Below are 15,798 nucleotides of genomic sequence, written 5' to 3'. Positions count from 1 at the left end.
GGTACGGTGCATTAAGATCTCCTGGTTCGGGCCGTTTCGTTTCACGAAGTGGTGCTGTCGCTTGGCTGTTATCGACTGGCTGCACCGCAGCGTGCGTTTATTCAGTCGCGCGGCTCATGTACCAACACCTGACCCGACGCACCACGTACAGGTACCGTCCGTACAGGTACCGTCCGCGCGATTCAGGCACGCGGAACCGGATTCGTGGTGCAGGCTCCGACCGTTATGTACCTTACTGTAACCGTGCGTGTACCACACCGTGCCGTACCGATCCGTACCATACCGTACCGAAGCGTCAAACCGTAATCTACAGTGATACGTGACGGAACACACGATGGTACCAACGAGGTACGAGGGTACCAACACGTAGCCGGATTCGTGGTACAGGCTCCGACCGTTATGTACCTGACTTAATCATACGTGCACCGCACCGCACAGTACCGATCCGTACCATACCGTACCGTAGCATCATACCTTAATGTCCAGTGATACGTGACGGAACACACGAGGGTACCATTACCGCTTGGACGGTTCAAGCACACGGGACCGGACACACAGGGCCGTTGTGAACACTAGTAGAGCGGACTTGCTGAGTGCCCGCCTGGGTGCCTGGCCAGGACTGCACTCAAGGTGTAGAGTGCCACCACAGGCGCGCTGCCCTCCAGACGAGCATTATTCCCCTGGGTATGTATCCAGACGAACGTTTTTGTCGTCACCCTTCTCGATCCGCAGACTCAGTTGCCCCGGCCCACGCTCAGCCGCGTGGTGCTCCACCGGCTACCTGTCTTTGTTTCGCCCCCGCCCCCCTCCCCCAACACCCCTACGGCCCGGCGGATCGGTGGGTGTGAAACGGTTCTTCTGTTCTGCGACGGGACCGTAAATCGGTGTCTCCTGTCAAGACGAACGCGGGAGCCCCGGCCGACATCGCGTTGTGAGTCCCCAGTGTGCCGGTCCACTTGGACGGCCGCCAGACGGGATCGTGTTGCATGTCAGCCACTCAGCTTCAGAGGGCCTGGCGTGGATGAACTGCATGTGCATGGAAGGAAGGTACGCTTGGTTACGAGCCAAGCGAGACGCCGAGCGAGCCCTGCTAGGAGCATGAGATGATCTTCATCAGTGCGGTCAAACCCGCCAAAGCTAACCAACTGGAAGCGTACATTGTTGGAATCGCCTGTCGCACCCGCTTGCAGTTTCGTTGACAAAAAACGCACCTGTTTTATAGCTGCACTGCATGAATTGGTTTGCAATGCGGGCTGATTTCTTATTTCTCCACGTTTTGTTTATAGTGACGCTGCAATGTTGGAGCGGTTTGCTCACCTTCATCATTCACATAACGTGGGCACGTGAAAAGCGAAAAAGCTGAAGAAAGCGGCCCGTGACCAGGTCCAGATCTAGAGAGCCATAGATAGCAGTAACATGAGAGTAATTGTAACGACCTTGGTTTATTATCATTTGTCATACTCGAGCGGATAATGCCAGGCGATTGGAGTAATGTCCTCGTCGATGACACTGACCAGAACTGACCCGCAGATGAGTCAGTGATCAGCAGGCAAGAAGCCAATGTCATCTTTTCCAAAACCTGCCTAAAATACAAGCTGCGGCATGTAAACCGAGGAAAAGGAGCCATGCAAACCAAATAACTCAATAAGTTAGTTTCTTACGACGGGCATCCAATTAGATTATAACCGCACACCTGAATAACTTTGACGAAGTCGCCAAAGATGTAAACCGATCTCTATTTTCCTGCCAGTCGATGCACATGATGATCGCACATGAACATGTACCACAAGCTCCTTGATCTGGCCATGACGTCCTGTAAGCTCCAGACCATTCCCCCTGAAATAATTTCCCTTTTTATAAAAGATGTGTGACACGTTAAAGTTTGCGGTAAGTACGAAATAACTATGTCTTCAATTGTCCGACAAAATTTATTTTAGGGACCGAAACCCAGCTGGCTTACTTCAGTGCCCGCTGGATCAGATTCTTGGCGACGACTGTAACTGACGTGATTAACGCGGAGCTGATGATCTCAGCGACCGGCCCGGCCGTCAGTGGTGACGTCACGCCGTCCCGGTGACGAGGCCACGGAGCCGGCGGGCTCAGCAGAGCCGACCGCGCGGAAGGGAAGGACTGGCGGCAAAGCGCTGGCGTGCTCAGAGAGCGTGCGATGGCTCCACGAATCTGCAAAGCCTTTTGGACAACGCAGCCAGCCTCTGGGGTTTCGCCTCAGGCGAAGGAAAGCGAATTGGGGAACCGTTAACGTGGAGGCTGAGAAAGCGACTGGGAGGGGAAAGGCCGGCAACAAGTCAGAGGCGTAACACCACACACGTACATGCACTTGTGCGGTGTGGGGCGTGCGCGTGCGTCCTGCATGCGCGCACCAGAAACACTAACAAGCACCACTCAGATTCCTGCCAGAAACATCGCGAGACCCCGGGGCGCGGCAGGGCCGCCGCAATGCAGCGAATAAGCGTTGTGCCTGGGGCACTGCGATCACGGCCGGATGCAGCAGATTGAAGCTAGTTACCTCAACAGACCGCAGTTGGGGAGGAGAGCCGGGGGCAAAGTGGTCCAACTAGAGATGCCAAAAAAAGAAAGCTGGGGCTTGCCACAGCGCGGGCAGTCGGTAGTGAGCTCTCGGCCCCGCACTGGGAGCCGCCGCCCGGACGAGGCCAGTTCTCTGCCCGCTCATGGACATGCTGGACTGGGCTGAGCGCACCGGAGCCGGCGCTAGTGCTCGCACCAGCCGGGTGCTGTCGGTCCTAAGTGGGAACCTGTATTTAGGATCAGGCCCATCCGAAGCGGGCTTTTCAAGTGTTTGAAACAAAATTTTACAGCTTGAACAACCACTTCAATTTCAAGCGACCCACCGATTTCCATATTTTTCACTGTCAGGAAGCACACCACATTATGTTTGTAATCACTTTTTTGAGCCCTTGCCTCTTAAATGCATACCCATAAATGGGTCGACAGAAACGAACTTGGAATTTGTTCAGCAACGCTGATTCGCACATCTACATTGGAGTTCCAGATAACTTTTATTTTTCCAAATTTGTGTACTTTGTAGGTTGTCGTTCAAGTCTTATCCTTGTTTTATTGTTGTGGTACTTACGTTATGGCAACGAGTTCATGCATAGTTCAAATGATATGCTTTTTTCAAACAGACCACGGAAAATTGCTGGTACGCTGGCGCTCATTGCCGGAGTACGCGACACATAAAGATCGGAACGCTTCAAATAATTTGAAACATAAATCAATGAAATTTTTAAGTTTGAAATGTATTTGAACCGTCATTTTAAATTTTGACCTCCTTAACTGTAATATTTTAACAGCCTGAAACCTATCATTCGATGGGGCGATTTAGAAAACAAATGGCTCACTTCACAACTCAGGGAAGTTAAAGGTGACCAAGGGCTGAAAACTCTTAGCATCACTCATTAAATGTTAGCTGCATCCTGCTTTCAAAACCTAAGGCTGGATTCCCAGGTTGGGTCGAAATGACGTCACAAGTCGTCGACTTCAGTAGTATTCGGCTCAGATCCTGTCTCTTGTAAGATTCCACAATGTAAAATTGCGCTGGGACCATAACCTGAGCGGGTCCAGATATTTATCGGGGTCTATTGGTGTTTAAAAAGAAGCCGACCGCTGGGGCTATCTTGTGCCCAGATATTTGCTATGGGGTCACTCGGGGACCATCCCAGGTCGAGCCCTAATGTCGCCATGAATATATTTTTGGTGTTAAGTTGAACTCCCGAGCTCATGTGATGCCCACGTTAAACCCATTTTCCACGCCGATTCGATTCAATCTTCGCTTCGTTCCTGGCCAATGTTCAACAAATGCACGGACTTCCAAACGCCGAGTTCTCCCTGAAACGAATTTATAAACATGTGTTACTGGAATGATTATGTAAGCATGTGTTCGGGATTGCGGCTGATATTGCACCTGAACTCTTATCTAATCGCGTTCTAGGGGCGGGCATAACTCAAAGCAAATGCTGTATAATTATTTTTTCATAGATAATACAATAGTGATAGCCTCATTCCTCAGATAAAAACCAGGAGAATGGAAATAAAGTTGGGTTGATATTGTGGCAACATGCCTTTATCGAAACAATATCAGAAGTGAATTCAAAATTGCTTGCCGATAATCCTACCCGATTTTCAGGGTTCTTCTTGGAAATGCAAGCGACAGCTTTTACAGGATACCAACATTCAGTGGATTGAGCAAGAGCGATTGCCAGCCATTACCACGATACAGTGCCTATCTAAGAACTAAAATACGCGAACATACGTGTGCATGCAAACGAATTCAAGGAAATAGCGTTTGAAGTGAGCGAGTTAAAGTAGTATTCAGTCGCTCGCATAACTGAATGAAGCGTGATGCGTGATGCCTATTTGCTTGAATTCTTTTGTATGTACACGGATGTTCGCGTATTCTAATGCCTAGGTAGGCGCTGTATCGTGATGATGGCTGGCAATCGCTCTCTGTTCAATCCGCTGAATGTTGGTGTCCTGTAAAAACTGTCGCTGGCTTTATAAAACCTGAATGGCGAGTAGCATCAGCGACAGGTAATTTTAAATTCACATCTGCTTTTGTTTCGATAACGGCATGTTGCCGAAATATCAACCCAACTATATCTCCATTCTCCTGGTTTTTATCCGAGGAATGAGGCTAATACTACTGTCTTATCTACGTGACTAATGCTCCTCGCTAATGCACTGAACAACTTACGTAACGTTTTCATTTGGGGTATCCCATGCCGCCTGTCGTACACAACATAGCCCGTTGTTGTACAAGTACAATCATCGGAAAAGCGTCCAAATGTGGTGATCGCCCTGACAGAAGATATTGCTGAATGCATGTAAACAAATTGTGTGTAGTACGCGGCGGACGAAATGAGCTTTGTTTTCAGTTCCATAAAGTCATTGATAAGAATCAAACCAAAACATGTTCATTTGTTTTACTTATACCATTCATGGAAGCATCTTTTTCCACCGGTATCAGCTGGACCTTCATCAGAAAGGCTGTTTGGAAGCGTCTCAAAAGTCATATCTTCTCTGGAATTATGTTAATCTGGAATTATGTTAAAACATGAAATGTTTAATTTCATAATACCAAAGAAGGTTGAGGAATGCACTACTGATACGAGAGTGAGACCAATGAAGGTTGAGGAATGCACCACTGATACAAGAGTGAGACCAAAGAAGATTGAGGAATGTACCACTGATTCGAGAGTGAGAGAGTTAACTTGTGTTTGTGTTTACGAGTGTTTACTTGTGAAGTTATTCAACAGTGCTACGATGTACTTGTTTTTGTGATAACAATACATATAGAAGTACAGGTACACAAGAAATATCGGCTAGCAGTCATAATCTAGACATTTACATAATGCATGCTCCGCTCAATGCATTTCACCTTGTTTCCGACACAACAGCGGGCGCCTCGCATTGGTACGCGCATCCACGTGACGTGACCTGCACCGCTAACCTCGCCTCCACCTGTGACCTCAGGAGGAGGAGCCGAGCTGACGATGAAGCTGCACGAGTGGCTGCTGCTGTTGCTGGCCTACGTGCTGTTCCTGCTGGTCGGCGCGGCGTCGTTCTACTTCCTGGAGAGAGAGCAGGAGAAGGACCAGGTGCAGCGCGTGCTTCAGCTCAGGAAGGACATCCAGGGTAAGACGAGAGATTCTCCAGTTTGAGGGTCGAATCCAGAGTAAAACGCACGCGGTTCAAAAATTATATCCGGAGTAAATAGGTTCAAAAATTATAGCCGGGGTGAATAGGTTCAAGAATTATAGCCGGGGTCTGAGTGAGAGGTGAGATCCAGGGTAGAACACTTGGTACTCCACCTCAAGAGAAGCATCGGCAGTAACTAGATCACATGCGGTGCGATCCTCGCGCCATTTAAACTTGACCGGCGCGTGACGCACGCGAGATAATCGTTATACAATGCACGTCTATGATGCTGCTATTGCCCTGGTGCACACTGTTGATGCAATCTCACCGTAGTTTGTTGGTGTAAGATACACGTTCAACACCCTCACGTTTACTGCTATCTTGACGGCCCCTCGAAATCTGTAGGCCCGCAATGACCAGATACGGTCTTGTGCCGGCGTTGAATGGCAAACAAAAACACATTTATCGTGTCTTCAAGGTGTGGTCATGTTATGAACTATTCTGATATGTGAGCTGGCACCGAGATAACTTAATGATCCGCAATTTGTCTGCAATCTTAAACAATAAGGTATAGACTGAGCACTTCGGATTGGTCGTGGTTTTTGCCTGTCACTTCCTTGGGTTACGTTTATGCCAACACAAACCACGCAAAACTATACACCAGCAAGAACACCGACAGTAGGGCCATCGATGTTCGGTGCTGAAAGGCTCGAGGAAATGCATCCCTCGTCACTACGTCAGTGCATTTACTAGCTGACTGCATTGTCATTGTCATTGTCATTGTCATTGTCATTGTCATTGTCATCGTCTGTCTCTCGTCACGTCTGCCCTCGAAGCGCCCTCCGCATGATTGTTTCAGCGCTACGTTTGCGTTACGTTACGTTACGTTTCAGCGATGGCCTGTCAGCAGCAACGCGTGCTGTTGTTAGGTACCCCCTCGGCTTATATTACAGCTGCTCGTTCTGACGCCGCCCGCTGCTGCCACGTGCCTTAATGACCTAACAACCTGACACTGAAGACATGGGAGAACGCAGGAGATGGAGAACACTAGAGACACACAGGAGAATGCTGGAGACACAGGAGAACGCTTGAGACGCAGGAGAGTGCTTGAGGCACAGGAGAACGCTGGAGGCACAGAAGAACGCTGATGCCGTGTGACTTGATACCTGCCGTTGTTTTTCCTTGACCCATGCTCCACGACCCCTGATGCCACTTATCAAATGGCCTTATGCCGTGCTAGCAGAGCTGAGATTTTTCCACCCATCCTCACACGTGATTTATTTTCTTACTTTGTTTTCACCAACTGGCCTGATGATGCTCTCCCTTTGCCGAGGCTTTCAGAAATCGATGCCCTCACCTCCGCGCAGCTATGTCTGGATGACCTGAGACTCTTCTCCTGTGACGGATATCGTCATGACCCCTGTGACCTCACGCTCGACTCGTCTTCGGCCAGAGGAGCTGATAGAGGGGGAGAACCGAAGCACGATGACCCGTCGGGCGGAGCTGCTCGACAGGATATCTGGAGAGTGCCGCGTGGACATCACGAACACCAGCCGACCGCCGGCCACCGTCTGGACCGAGTACAACAGCTTCTTCTTCTGCTTCACCGTCGTCACCACCATAGGTGAGGCAGTGAGTGCACCTCACGGTCGCAGGGAAGCACTTTGTCACCACCACAGGTGAGGCATATTGGAACCCGCGTCAGCGTGGCAACGTCAATCATCATCGGTTACTTCACCTCATCATCGGCCATCAACATCATAGGTGAGCCGGGCGGAGGCTCCGCATTCTGGCCATCCGCGGTCGTCACCGGCCATCACAGTCATAAGAGCACAGAAGCTGCACCGCGAGTCGGTAGACTCACACCACCACACCGAGAGATGGATGTGGAGCCTTGCGGCGAGATGACTCACTGCCGTCATCTGTCAAGGCTGGTCACTTCCATGACACAAGACAAGACACACGACACAGGCGACACAAACGCGGCGCTGTGCCAGCGTTACGTCTCAGCAGCCGCCACCGCAGTCGTCATGATATTGTCATAGGTGAGCCTGCGGCGCAGGGAACGTACACCCCACGACCGCTGCAGATTGTCATCATTTGTCATCATCATCACCATGTGACAGTGAAACCGGGATTTGGGATGCATCGCGTGGCTTGTGGCTCGGAATAACAATTTATGATCAAGAGTGTCTTGAGCCCCATAACGAATCCCAGGCAGCAGCAGTTTGATTGCCACATGCGCAATGATGTAAGTGCTAATGTTTTTGATACAAATACACTTATGCCCTCTTCGATGAACATTCGCGCACTCTGATCGGTATTAGCAGCAGCCTGCTGGACCGGCACGCAATAGACAAGGCCGTAACTTATCTGCGTCGGTCACTGTTTGTAGACTGCACAGGGCTGTATGTCAACCTGGCGTTTGATCTATCTGCACTCAGTTGTGATTACACCCACCGGAAGAAGTTGTGATGGCGTTGGTGGATCATGGTGTAGCTCGATGACTAACGTTCCGCTAAATTAAAGCAATCCATTTACTTCACAGAGTCCCAAGGTTCACTATTTGCGTAGTCAAATTATATGCAAGCACGGACCAGCTGGCAATTCTTAAGGGCTGGCAGACAGTCTGTGACACGAGTAGTATACGTCGGACCTGCCTTAGCATATTGGCATAATACAACTTCACTGGCGACACACTCGACTGCATACTGCGCAGAAATTGTAACGACTTGTGCTAATCTCGACGACCGCGGTGCACGTCGCTGCAGGATTTCTCGATCTGGCAAATGGTCTGGTAACTGCCAAGAACTTTTTCAGCATCCAAGGATTTCGATTAGGCCTTTTTCAGGATTTCGATTAGGCCAGCATGCGTTGGCAGGCTGCTGACGGGGCACTTACGAGGGCTGCAAAGCTGGCGAAATAATCAATATCCCTGAGAATTATCCACTAGCAAAAACAGATAATGCCCAGGTTTTATCCATATCCTGTTGAAGTTATTTGAAATGGCTGGTCAGTGTGCGGTTTACAGCTTTTAACCTCTAAAGAGCTAGTACCGGCCGCTATCCAATACCCCCCCTCCGCAGGCTTCCTGATGGCCTGGGCGACAGACGCAGCGCAACATAATACCTACGCTGCGAAGCGATTTTCAACGCTCGCAGTTAGTGCTTTCTGTCAACTGCACCTATATTCTACGGAGTCACTTCTGAGGATCCGCTGGCTGACGTGTTCCAACGTGGCTTTGGATATAAGCTTGTTTGCGTTAAAAATGCTGTTTATAGGGAGCGGGCATCGGTATCGGTATGTTGCGGTTCTGACAGGCCTTATAGTCTCCGATGGTAACGTCCGTAAAACGTTAGTGTCGTCTGCCAGCTGTGGTGTCAATGTCCTGTCGTGTTCGTATTGCTTGTTGTCCCGAGGTGCCCCGTCATGTAAGTGCATTGCCAGGCGTCGTGAGAGTGTAGTTGTGATCACACCAATAAAGTGTGTGGAACGAAGTTTGCAGACGCCAGAACAGCGGTCGAAGAAGTTTGAAGCCGACAAACTACAAAATGAGAACATAAGACCGGACATTACTGTCGCTATGTAGACGATATATTTGTGGGAGTTACGGTCATTGACTAACTAGAACGTCTCAAAAAGCGCTTGAAAAGGAGTCTGGTTTAAAATTCACAAAATAGCTAAGTGTGCAAAATATCGTGTCCTTTCTTCACGTGACTGTTGGTGGACGACAACTTTTCTTCACGTGACTGTTGGTGGACGACAACAATTCAAAACGACTGTATACCGAAACAGGCTAACAACGGACGGCGCTTAAATGCTGATAGTGAGTGCCCTCGAGGCTACAAAATTAGCGCCATAAGGTCATTCATTGGACGAGCATTTGATCCCTGCTCTGATTGGACAGGACTTCATTCAGAATTGGCAAGAATCAGACAGATCTTGGTGAACAGCGGTTTTTCAAATTCTGACGTTGAGAACGAAATACAACGACGTGTGACAAGACACTGACAGCAAACCAAGATAAGACAACCAACCAATCGTCAAAACTGTATTGTTGAAACCAAATGGTATTTGCCCTCAAACAAGACGAAAAAGCTCTACGGGAAATCATCTCTCGACATGTAAAAGGCGAGAAGGACCACAAAATAGACGTTGTCATTCATTATCACAATAAGATCTCTAGCTTTCTTATGAGAAACAGCCCAGGGAAGCCCCACGAACTAAAATGCACCAATAGAGCGTAACAATTCGAATGCAACATCGAAGGTTACAAACTTCGTTCCATACACTTTATTGGTGTGACCACAACGACACTCACGACACCTGACAATGCACTTACGTGACGGGGCACGTCTGGACCACATGCAACACAAACTCGACAGGGCAGCGACACAGCAACTGACATACAACACTGACTTTTACGGACGTGCAATGACAAGACGCCTTCAAATTTGGGATAGTATGTTCATTAACGAACTCTCTCCAGCCCCAATCAGATCCACAAATTTTTGTACAACTATTAGGTGGTGGGCGGTGAGCACTACTGATGTGATTGTCGCAATATGTTTGCGTTTTTGTAGTGCTCCCAATATGAGTGTGTTTATATTATCAAAGTGGAAATGGGATTCTGTCTCATTTCAATAAGCCATGCTTCATTTGTATTCTCCGCACCAAAAGAAGTTTTGAAATATACTTGTACATTATATATAGGTATATCAACAATTATATATATATATATATATATATATATATATATATATATATATATTATTCGCCCTTGCAATACCAATCACCAGTTGAAAGAAGTCCTGGGGGGAATTGCACAGCGGCCGTCGGGATTGACATATATATATATATATATATATATATATATATATATATATATATATATATATATATGGTACGTGAAAACTAGTTTTGCTGCTGCGAGGTTCAGAAAAGCTGGCGGCTGTTGATCCTCGGATCAGTGATTTTAGCGGCGCGTTACCAGAAATCTGTTGTGCACATATCTTGTGTGTTTACCGGAGTACAGTCAGGGAGTGGCGGCAAATTACGGCAGTAAAGAATGGTAAAGATTGCGACGCTCCGGCGCTCCCTCCTTGCGTCAGATCCAGCCGAGATAAGTGGTATCGCGTCCCCCTGGCGCAGGAGAGTGATCAGCCAGCGTCAAGTGCCGCGACGCGAGCCCTTCCAACGCGAACAAGCGGGCTCGCGCGGCTTTATGACGCGCCATTAGATGATCGCGCGCTGTCCGCGTGCAAATCTGTGCTTATCGGGGAGTAGAGATTGTCGAGATTTTTGGGCCTCCGGCACGCACTGCGACGGCGACGCTGAAGGATGGCTGTAAGCAAGGAACATCACCGAGTAGGTTGTGAAACATTGCGGATGAAGGAAATTTGTAATCAGGGCTGTTCATTTTGATAAATATGTCCGGAGCGCGTTTAACTTCGCTCGGTCAACTTAAGTGCATCACTCAAATGGTAATTATCTTTAAAGACCGAACAAAAGTCGTGGCAAACGTCTTTCGCCATCGGCAACAACGCGTTCGGCATCAAGTGCGTCAGGACAAACAATATCGGCACGAGACACACCTCGAATGTGGTCCTCTCCAATCTGATCTGACGCCGGGTAGGCACACCCGCGACTCGATTCAGTCGACACCGTGCACTTGCACCCCGCCCCGACGCCAGACTCGCGTTTATTTCGGCACCGCCTCTCGCCGTCCTGTCCTCGTGCCAAGAATGTCATTGACAACGCGATGCGAAGGGGGTGACGCGGTTGAACGTCCTCCCGTCGCCTGCGCGAGCAGACTCCGAGCGGGCCGTGCCATAATAGGGGTCATGTTGACTGGGCGAGGGTCATGTCACTCTCCCCTCGGGCTGTGTCGCCGTGGTGTGAGCGTAGCTCACCCGCAGCGGGCCTGCCGGGGAGCACGATGGGCGGTCACTCCTCGTCAGACAGCTTCGCAGTATGGTGTTGTTTGAAGGTATTATAAGACTATTGTAATATGATAACTGTACATTGCCAAACACTAACGACTGAAGAAAGCGCAAGACTTTGTGAAATCCTTGCTGAGAGGCTGCGTTTGCCTCTCGTTCAAGGCCCTGTCGGACCCTGTTTAATTTTCCGCCGGCTTTTGATGCTAAACGCTTTGAGCGGCGCTGGGCAATTTAAGTAAACCTTTAGTTCATTTGAGCCCACCTGAACAGGCGGCGACCGTACGAACCTCAATGGCGGCGTGTTGCAAAGTCCAGATTCCAGACATGACATATGCTGAATATGCTTTGTCGTCAAACGTCTTGCTAACGCTAATGCGCTAATGCCAATGTCAATGTCAATATCAATGTCAACGTCAATGCTCATGCTGATATGAATGCCATTGCGAATGAAAATATCCGATGTTGCTGATGATGTCAACTCTAACGCCAATGCCAACGCCGATGCATCCATGCCGATGGGGCCGTGACGCTGAGCGTAACCCAGTGTGACACTGAGCGTAACCCAGTGTGACGCTGAGCGTAGCCCAGTGTGACGCTGAGCGTAACCCAGTGTCTGGAGCGTGCGCGGTCGGCGGTCGGCGCGTCGGACGTCGCTGTGTCGCGCCCTGCACCGCCCTGGATCCGCCTCTGTCACGCCCTGCATCGCCCTGGATCCGCCTCTGTCTCGTGTGATGTGGGAGTTGCCTGAGGTGTTTGGGGCCGCCGATGTCTGCAGGGAACGTGGGTTTGGCGAGCAGTTGAATACAGAATTCGTTCAGGTTACGTGCGGTCCTCGGGTGAATGTGGGCCTCTTGGCCCGTCGGCCGGGCTGGGCCGTGACATGGCGGCAGTGGTATCGGGGCGGTGGTTCTGGGCCATGGATGGCGAGCTACCCACTCCTTTTGAGCCTGCATCGGCCATGGTTCGTGTTGCGTTGGTTGACTTTCCGATCTACGGTGATTCAGTACCATCCGATGGCGTCATTCGCCAGTGCCAATGTCTGGCAGCTTTGGGCGGCATCGCTACCGAACGGCTACCGAACGGCTCTCCAGAAGCGTGCCGTTGAGGCGCCGTGGGCTTGCTCTGCAGGTCGTGGAGGGCAGTGCCGACCTGACGGATGTGCCCTCCTTACTGAAAGACAGACGACCAAAGATGGCGGCTACGTGCTTAAGCTCAGCCAAGAACTGCTCAGAAATGCACAATGTCTGTTTTGAAGTGCTCTGCTCTCATCGAGCGGCCCGTGCAGGGTGTTTGCGCACACAGCTTTTTTTATCCGGCTGTACACGTGAAAAAGGTCTGCGCTCCAGCCTATCCACCCCAGCGGGGAGCCATCAAATCGCCCACGCTGCTCATCAGACGGCGGCGCGCGTCGTGCTGATCCGCCGGGCGGGCGGCGGCGCGCGGCACGTGACCACGGCGGGCGGTATTCAGATGACGACGGTGGACGGCCGCCTCCACCCACCGGAGAACGTCGACGGGCGCCTCTATGCTGGTCCTGCTGGGGCTTCGGGCAAGAGGCACGGCTCAAACGGGCAGTTGGGCAGGCTGGCAAGGGTGTGTGGAAGTGGTAACGCTCCCCAAGACGCATGTTAACATTAACAGCTTCTTGGTAAGCAAAGCGCTTTTGGCCACCGGCAGCTAAGTCAGCCTTATTGATAGCCGTATCTTTGGTGTTGTTACTCCTAACAATCAGGTCAAGGCCGCCTGCCCGTTTGTTGTCAGCGTCGGGCCATCGTTTAAACGCTTTGGGCATCTTGTCCTCCGACATAGAGGCTGTAGGGGTGAAAGGAAACACAGCTGTATTGTAGTGGTGTGTCCTTTAGCTGTAGCCGAGTACATTGTGGTACATAACCTTCTGCACGATTTAATTTTGGGATGGGATTCTCTTCATAGTAACAATGTTGTGTTGAATTGTGCTGTGAATACTAGTGTTAAGTTAAAACTGCAACTCAAGACTGCAACTTGTCCGTCCCGGTGGCTCAGTTGGTTCGAGCGCCTGCATTCCGACCCACCCACCCGTGGCGGGATGGGTTCGAGTCGCTATAGGACGCTCGCTATTTGCCTTTGGCAGGTATGGCCTGCGGCCGGTGGCAGCGGTCGCGCTAAAGGTCATTTCACGTCAGAGGGCAGGACGGACCGTGCCGAGCATTGCGGCACGTAAAGCTTTCGCCACTAAATTCTGCCGTTGCCTGGAATTGCGCGATCGGATGGTGGGGGTCAGGGCTCACACAACAAGCACTGCTTAGCGTGAGCGCTGATCCCAGAAATCCATTCATTCAAGGATTCAGACCAAATTTATAAAAAGAAAAAAGGCCGTATTCTGTCCCTCCACAGTCAGCTGTGTGTTTGGCGGTTCAAGGTTGACAAGCCTTTGTCGCGAGAGTTTGCCAACAAACGCTCAAGAACCGTTGAAACATGCGATTCGCTGACAGCACCGTTTGCGTCAACAGAGATCTCAATGTACATTCGTAACCGATCTGAGCGCCTGGTCACCATGCATAGGCGACGCGTCCATTAGCTATGCAGAGCGGATTGACAGTGTTGAGACGCGCCAAGCCCGAGCCTGCTGGGGAATCGCCAATGACGTCACAGAGAAAAAACACCAATGAGAAGTAATCAGAGTCTGTGGTTGGCTCCTTATCGCTGGCTCTAAGCGAAATAAATTGGTGGTGTTGATCAGTTCATTTCTAAAGCTGTTTCTCACGGCTTTTCAGGGATAGCCCTGTATAACGGTGGTGATATCAGCTTGGAGCTGCGGGAGGGAGCACAGCCTCAGTTCATACGGCCATACCCAATCCCATGGGTCCTTGAAGGTCAACTGAGGTCGCAGTTTGATTATCTGCAGGCATGTGGAAGTTGAAACCTCCGATCGGAACTCTTCCATCATTTTGAATCCAAAGTGCTCTGATGAGTATCGGAATGTTCAGGGCATAAGACCGTTGAATGAGCCTCTCGTTCCGAAGCAGTTTGCCTTCCCTATGGTTGATGAGTTTATCTTTTCTCTGCACGGGTGAAGGATCGCTTCAACACTTAACGTTGAGTACGTGTTTTTGAATCTACAGCTTTCGAAGGAATTGGGTAAAATTTGCGCATTTCACGCGCTGGGAAAGACATTTTACCCTCGGCGAATTTCCATGAGGTGCTTAACTATTGTACTTTTATCACCGAGTCATGCGAAAGGTCCTCAGGGACTTGGATGATGTACACGTGCACGCTTTTGGACAGTTTCTGGAGAGACTCAGCGGTGCCGAGTTCAAAGTCACTCCGGATGAATGTCGTCCTTTTCAGACAACCTTGAAATACCTTGGTCATCAGAACACTCCTTATGGGGTTTCTATTGATCCAGATCGTATTCAGATAATTGCCGGCATGAAGCCACCTACGTCTGTGGAAAAAGCTAAGAGGGTGTTTCGCTTCTTTTTATGGTTCTGCAACTTTCTCCCGTCTTTCAGCGCTGTTGCAGACCCCTCGGTCATTCTGTGCAACTCCGATAATTTTTTTCGGGGGGGAGGAACCGAACCAGGGTTTTTCCCACCTTCATGCAAAGATGATCGGGCCAAAATTCCCAGTTATCCGCGCAGAAACTTTCCATTCATGTTATGTACAGATACTAGTTTCACGGGGCCGGGTCAATTGTTTTTTGTCTCAAAAAGTATGAGGTGGAGCGCAAAATTACTTATAACGGTAGCAAATATGCCCGGGTTAAAAGAAGTGGACGATTTCTGAACTAGAAGTTTATGCTCTCATTCAGGACTTAAAGAAATGCACAAGTATATGGTGGATGCCACGTTTGCATGGGTTTGTGACTGCAATAGCGCTCTCCAAATTTCACACAGTCGCGATCACATCAACCCGAGGATGGCACGCTGGAAGACGCTCGTCAGTGACTACTGTTACTCCGTGGCGCATAGGCCCGCCGCGCAGACGCAGCATGTACATATGCTGTCCCACTGGCACGAAGTCTGTAACTTGGCGCAACATGCACCGCTGCCAGACCGGGCGGTGCCGGGCACCTGGCCGATGCTGGCGCCCCTGGCGGGGCATTCGGGAAATGTGTGGTGCTGGCGGAGTTCCGCGCGGCGGGATCGGTGGCTCGCTACACCGGTGGAAGCGGCTACGACGCAGATACCGGCGTCCGTAG

General features: G+C 50.2%; 1 protein-coding gene across 1 annotated transcript in view; it reads left to right on the top strand.

The window, feature by feature from the left end:
- Window positions 1-15,798, top strand: part of LOC119094491 (open rectifier potassium channel protein 1) — a 67,894-nt gene that overhangs the window by 31,205 nt on the left and 20,891 nt on the right. The window contains exons 2-3 of the mRNA XM_037217548.1: window positions 5,512-5,673; window positions 7,130-7,308. Coding sequence (XP_037073443.1) covers window positions 5,532-5,673; window positions 7,130-7,308 — 321 coding nt within the window. The 5' untranslated portion in view covers window positions 5,512-5,531. The remainder of the gene's footprint in view (window positions 1-5,511; window positions 5,674-7,129; window positions 7,309-15,798) is intronic.

Source organism: Pollicipes pollicipes, unplaced genomic scaffold (genome assembly GCF_011947565.3).
Source record: "Pollicipes pollicipes isolate AB1234 unplaced genomic scaffold, Ppol_2.1 Scaffold_4002;HRSCAF=4701_pilon_pilon_pilon, whole genome shotgun sequence".
NCBI classification, from domain to species: domain Eukaryota; kingdom Metazoa; phylum Arthropoda; class Thecostraca; order Pollicipedomorpha; family Pollicipedidae; genus Pollicipes; species Pollicipes pollicipes.
This window is presented reverse-complemented; position numbering and strand designations above follow the sequence as displayed.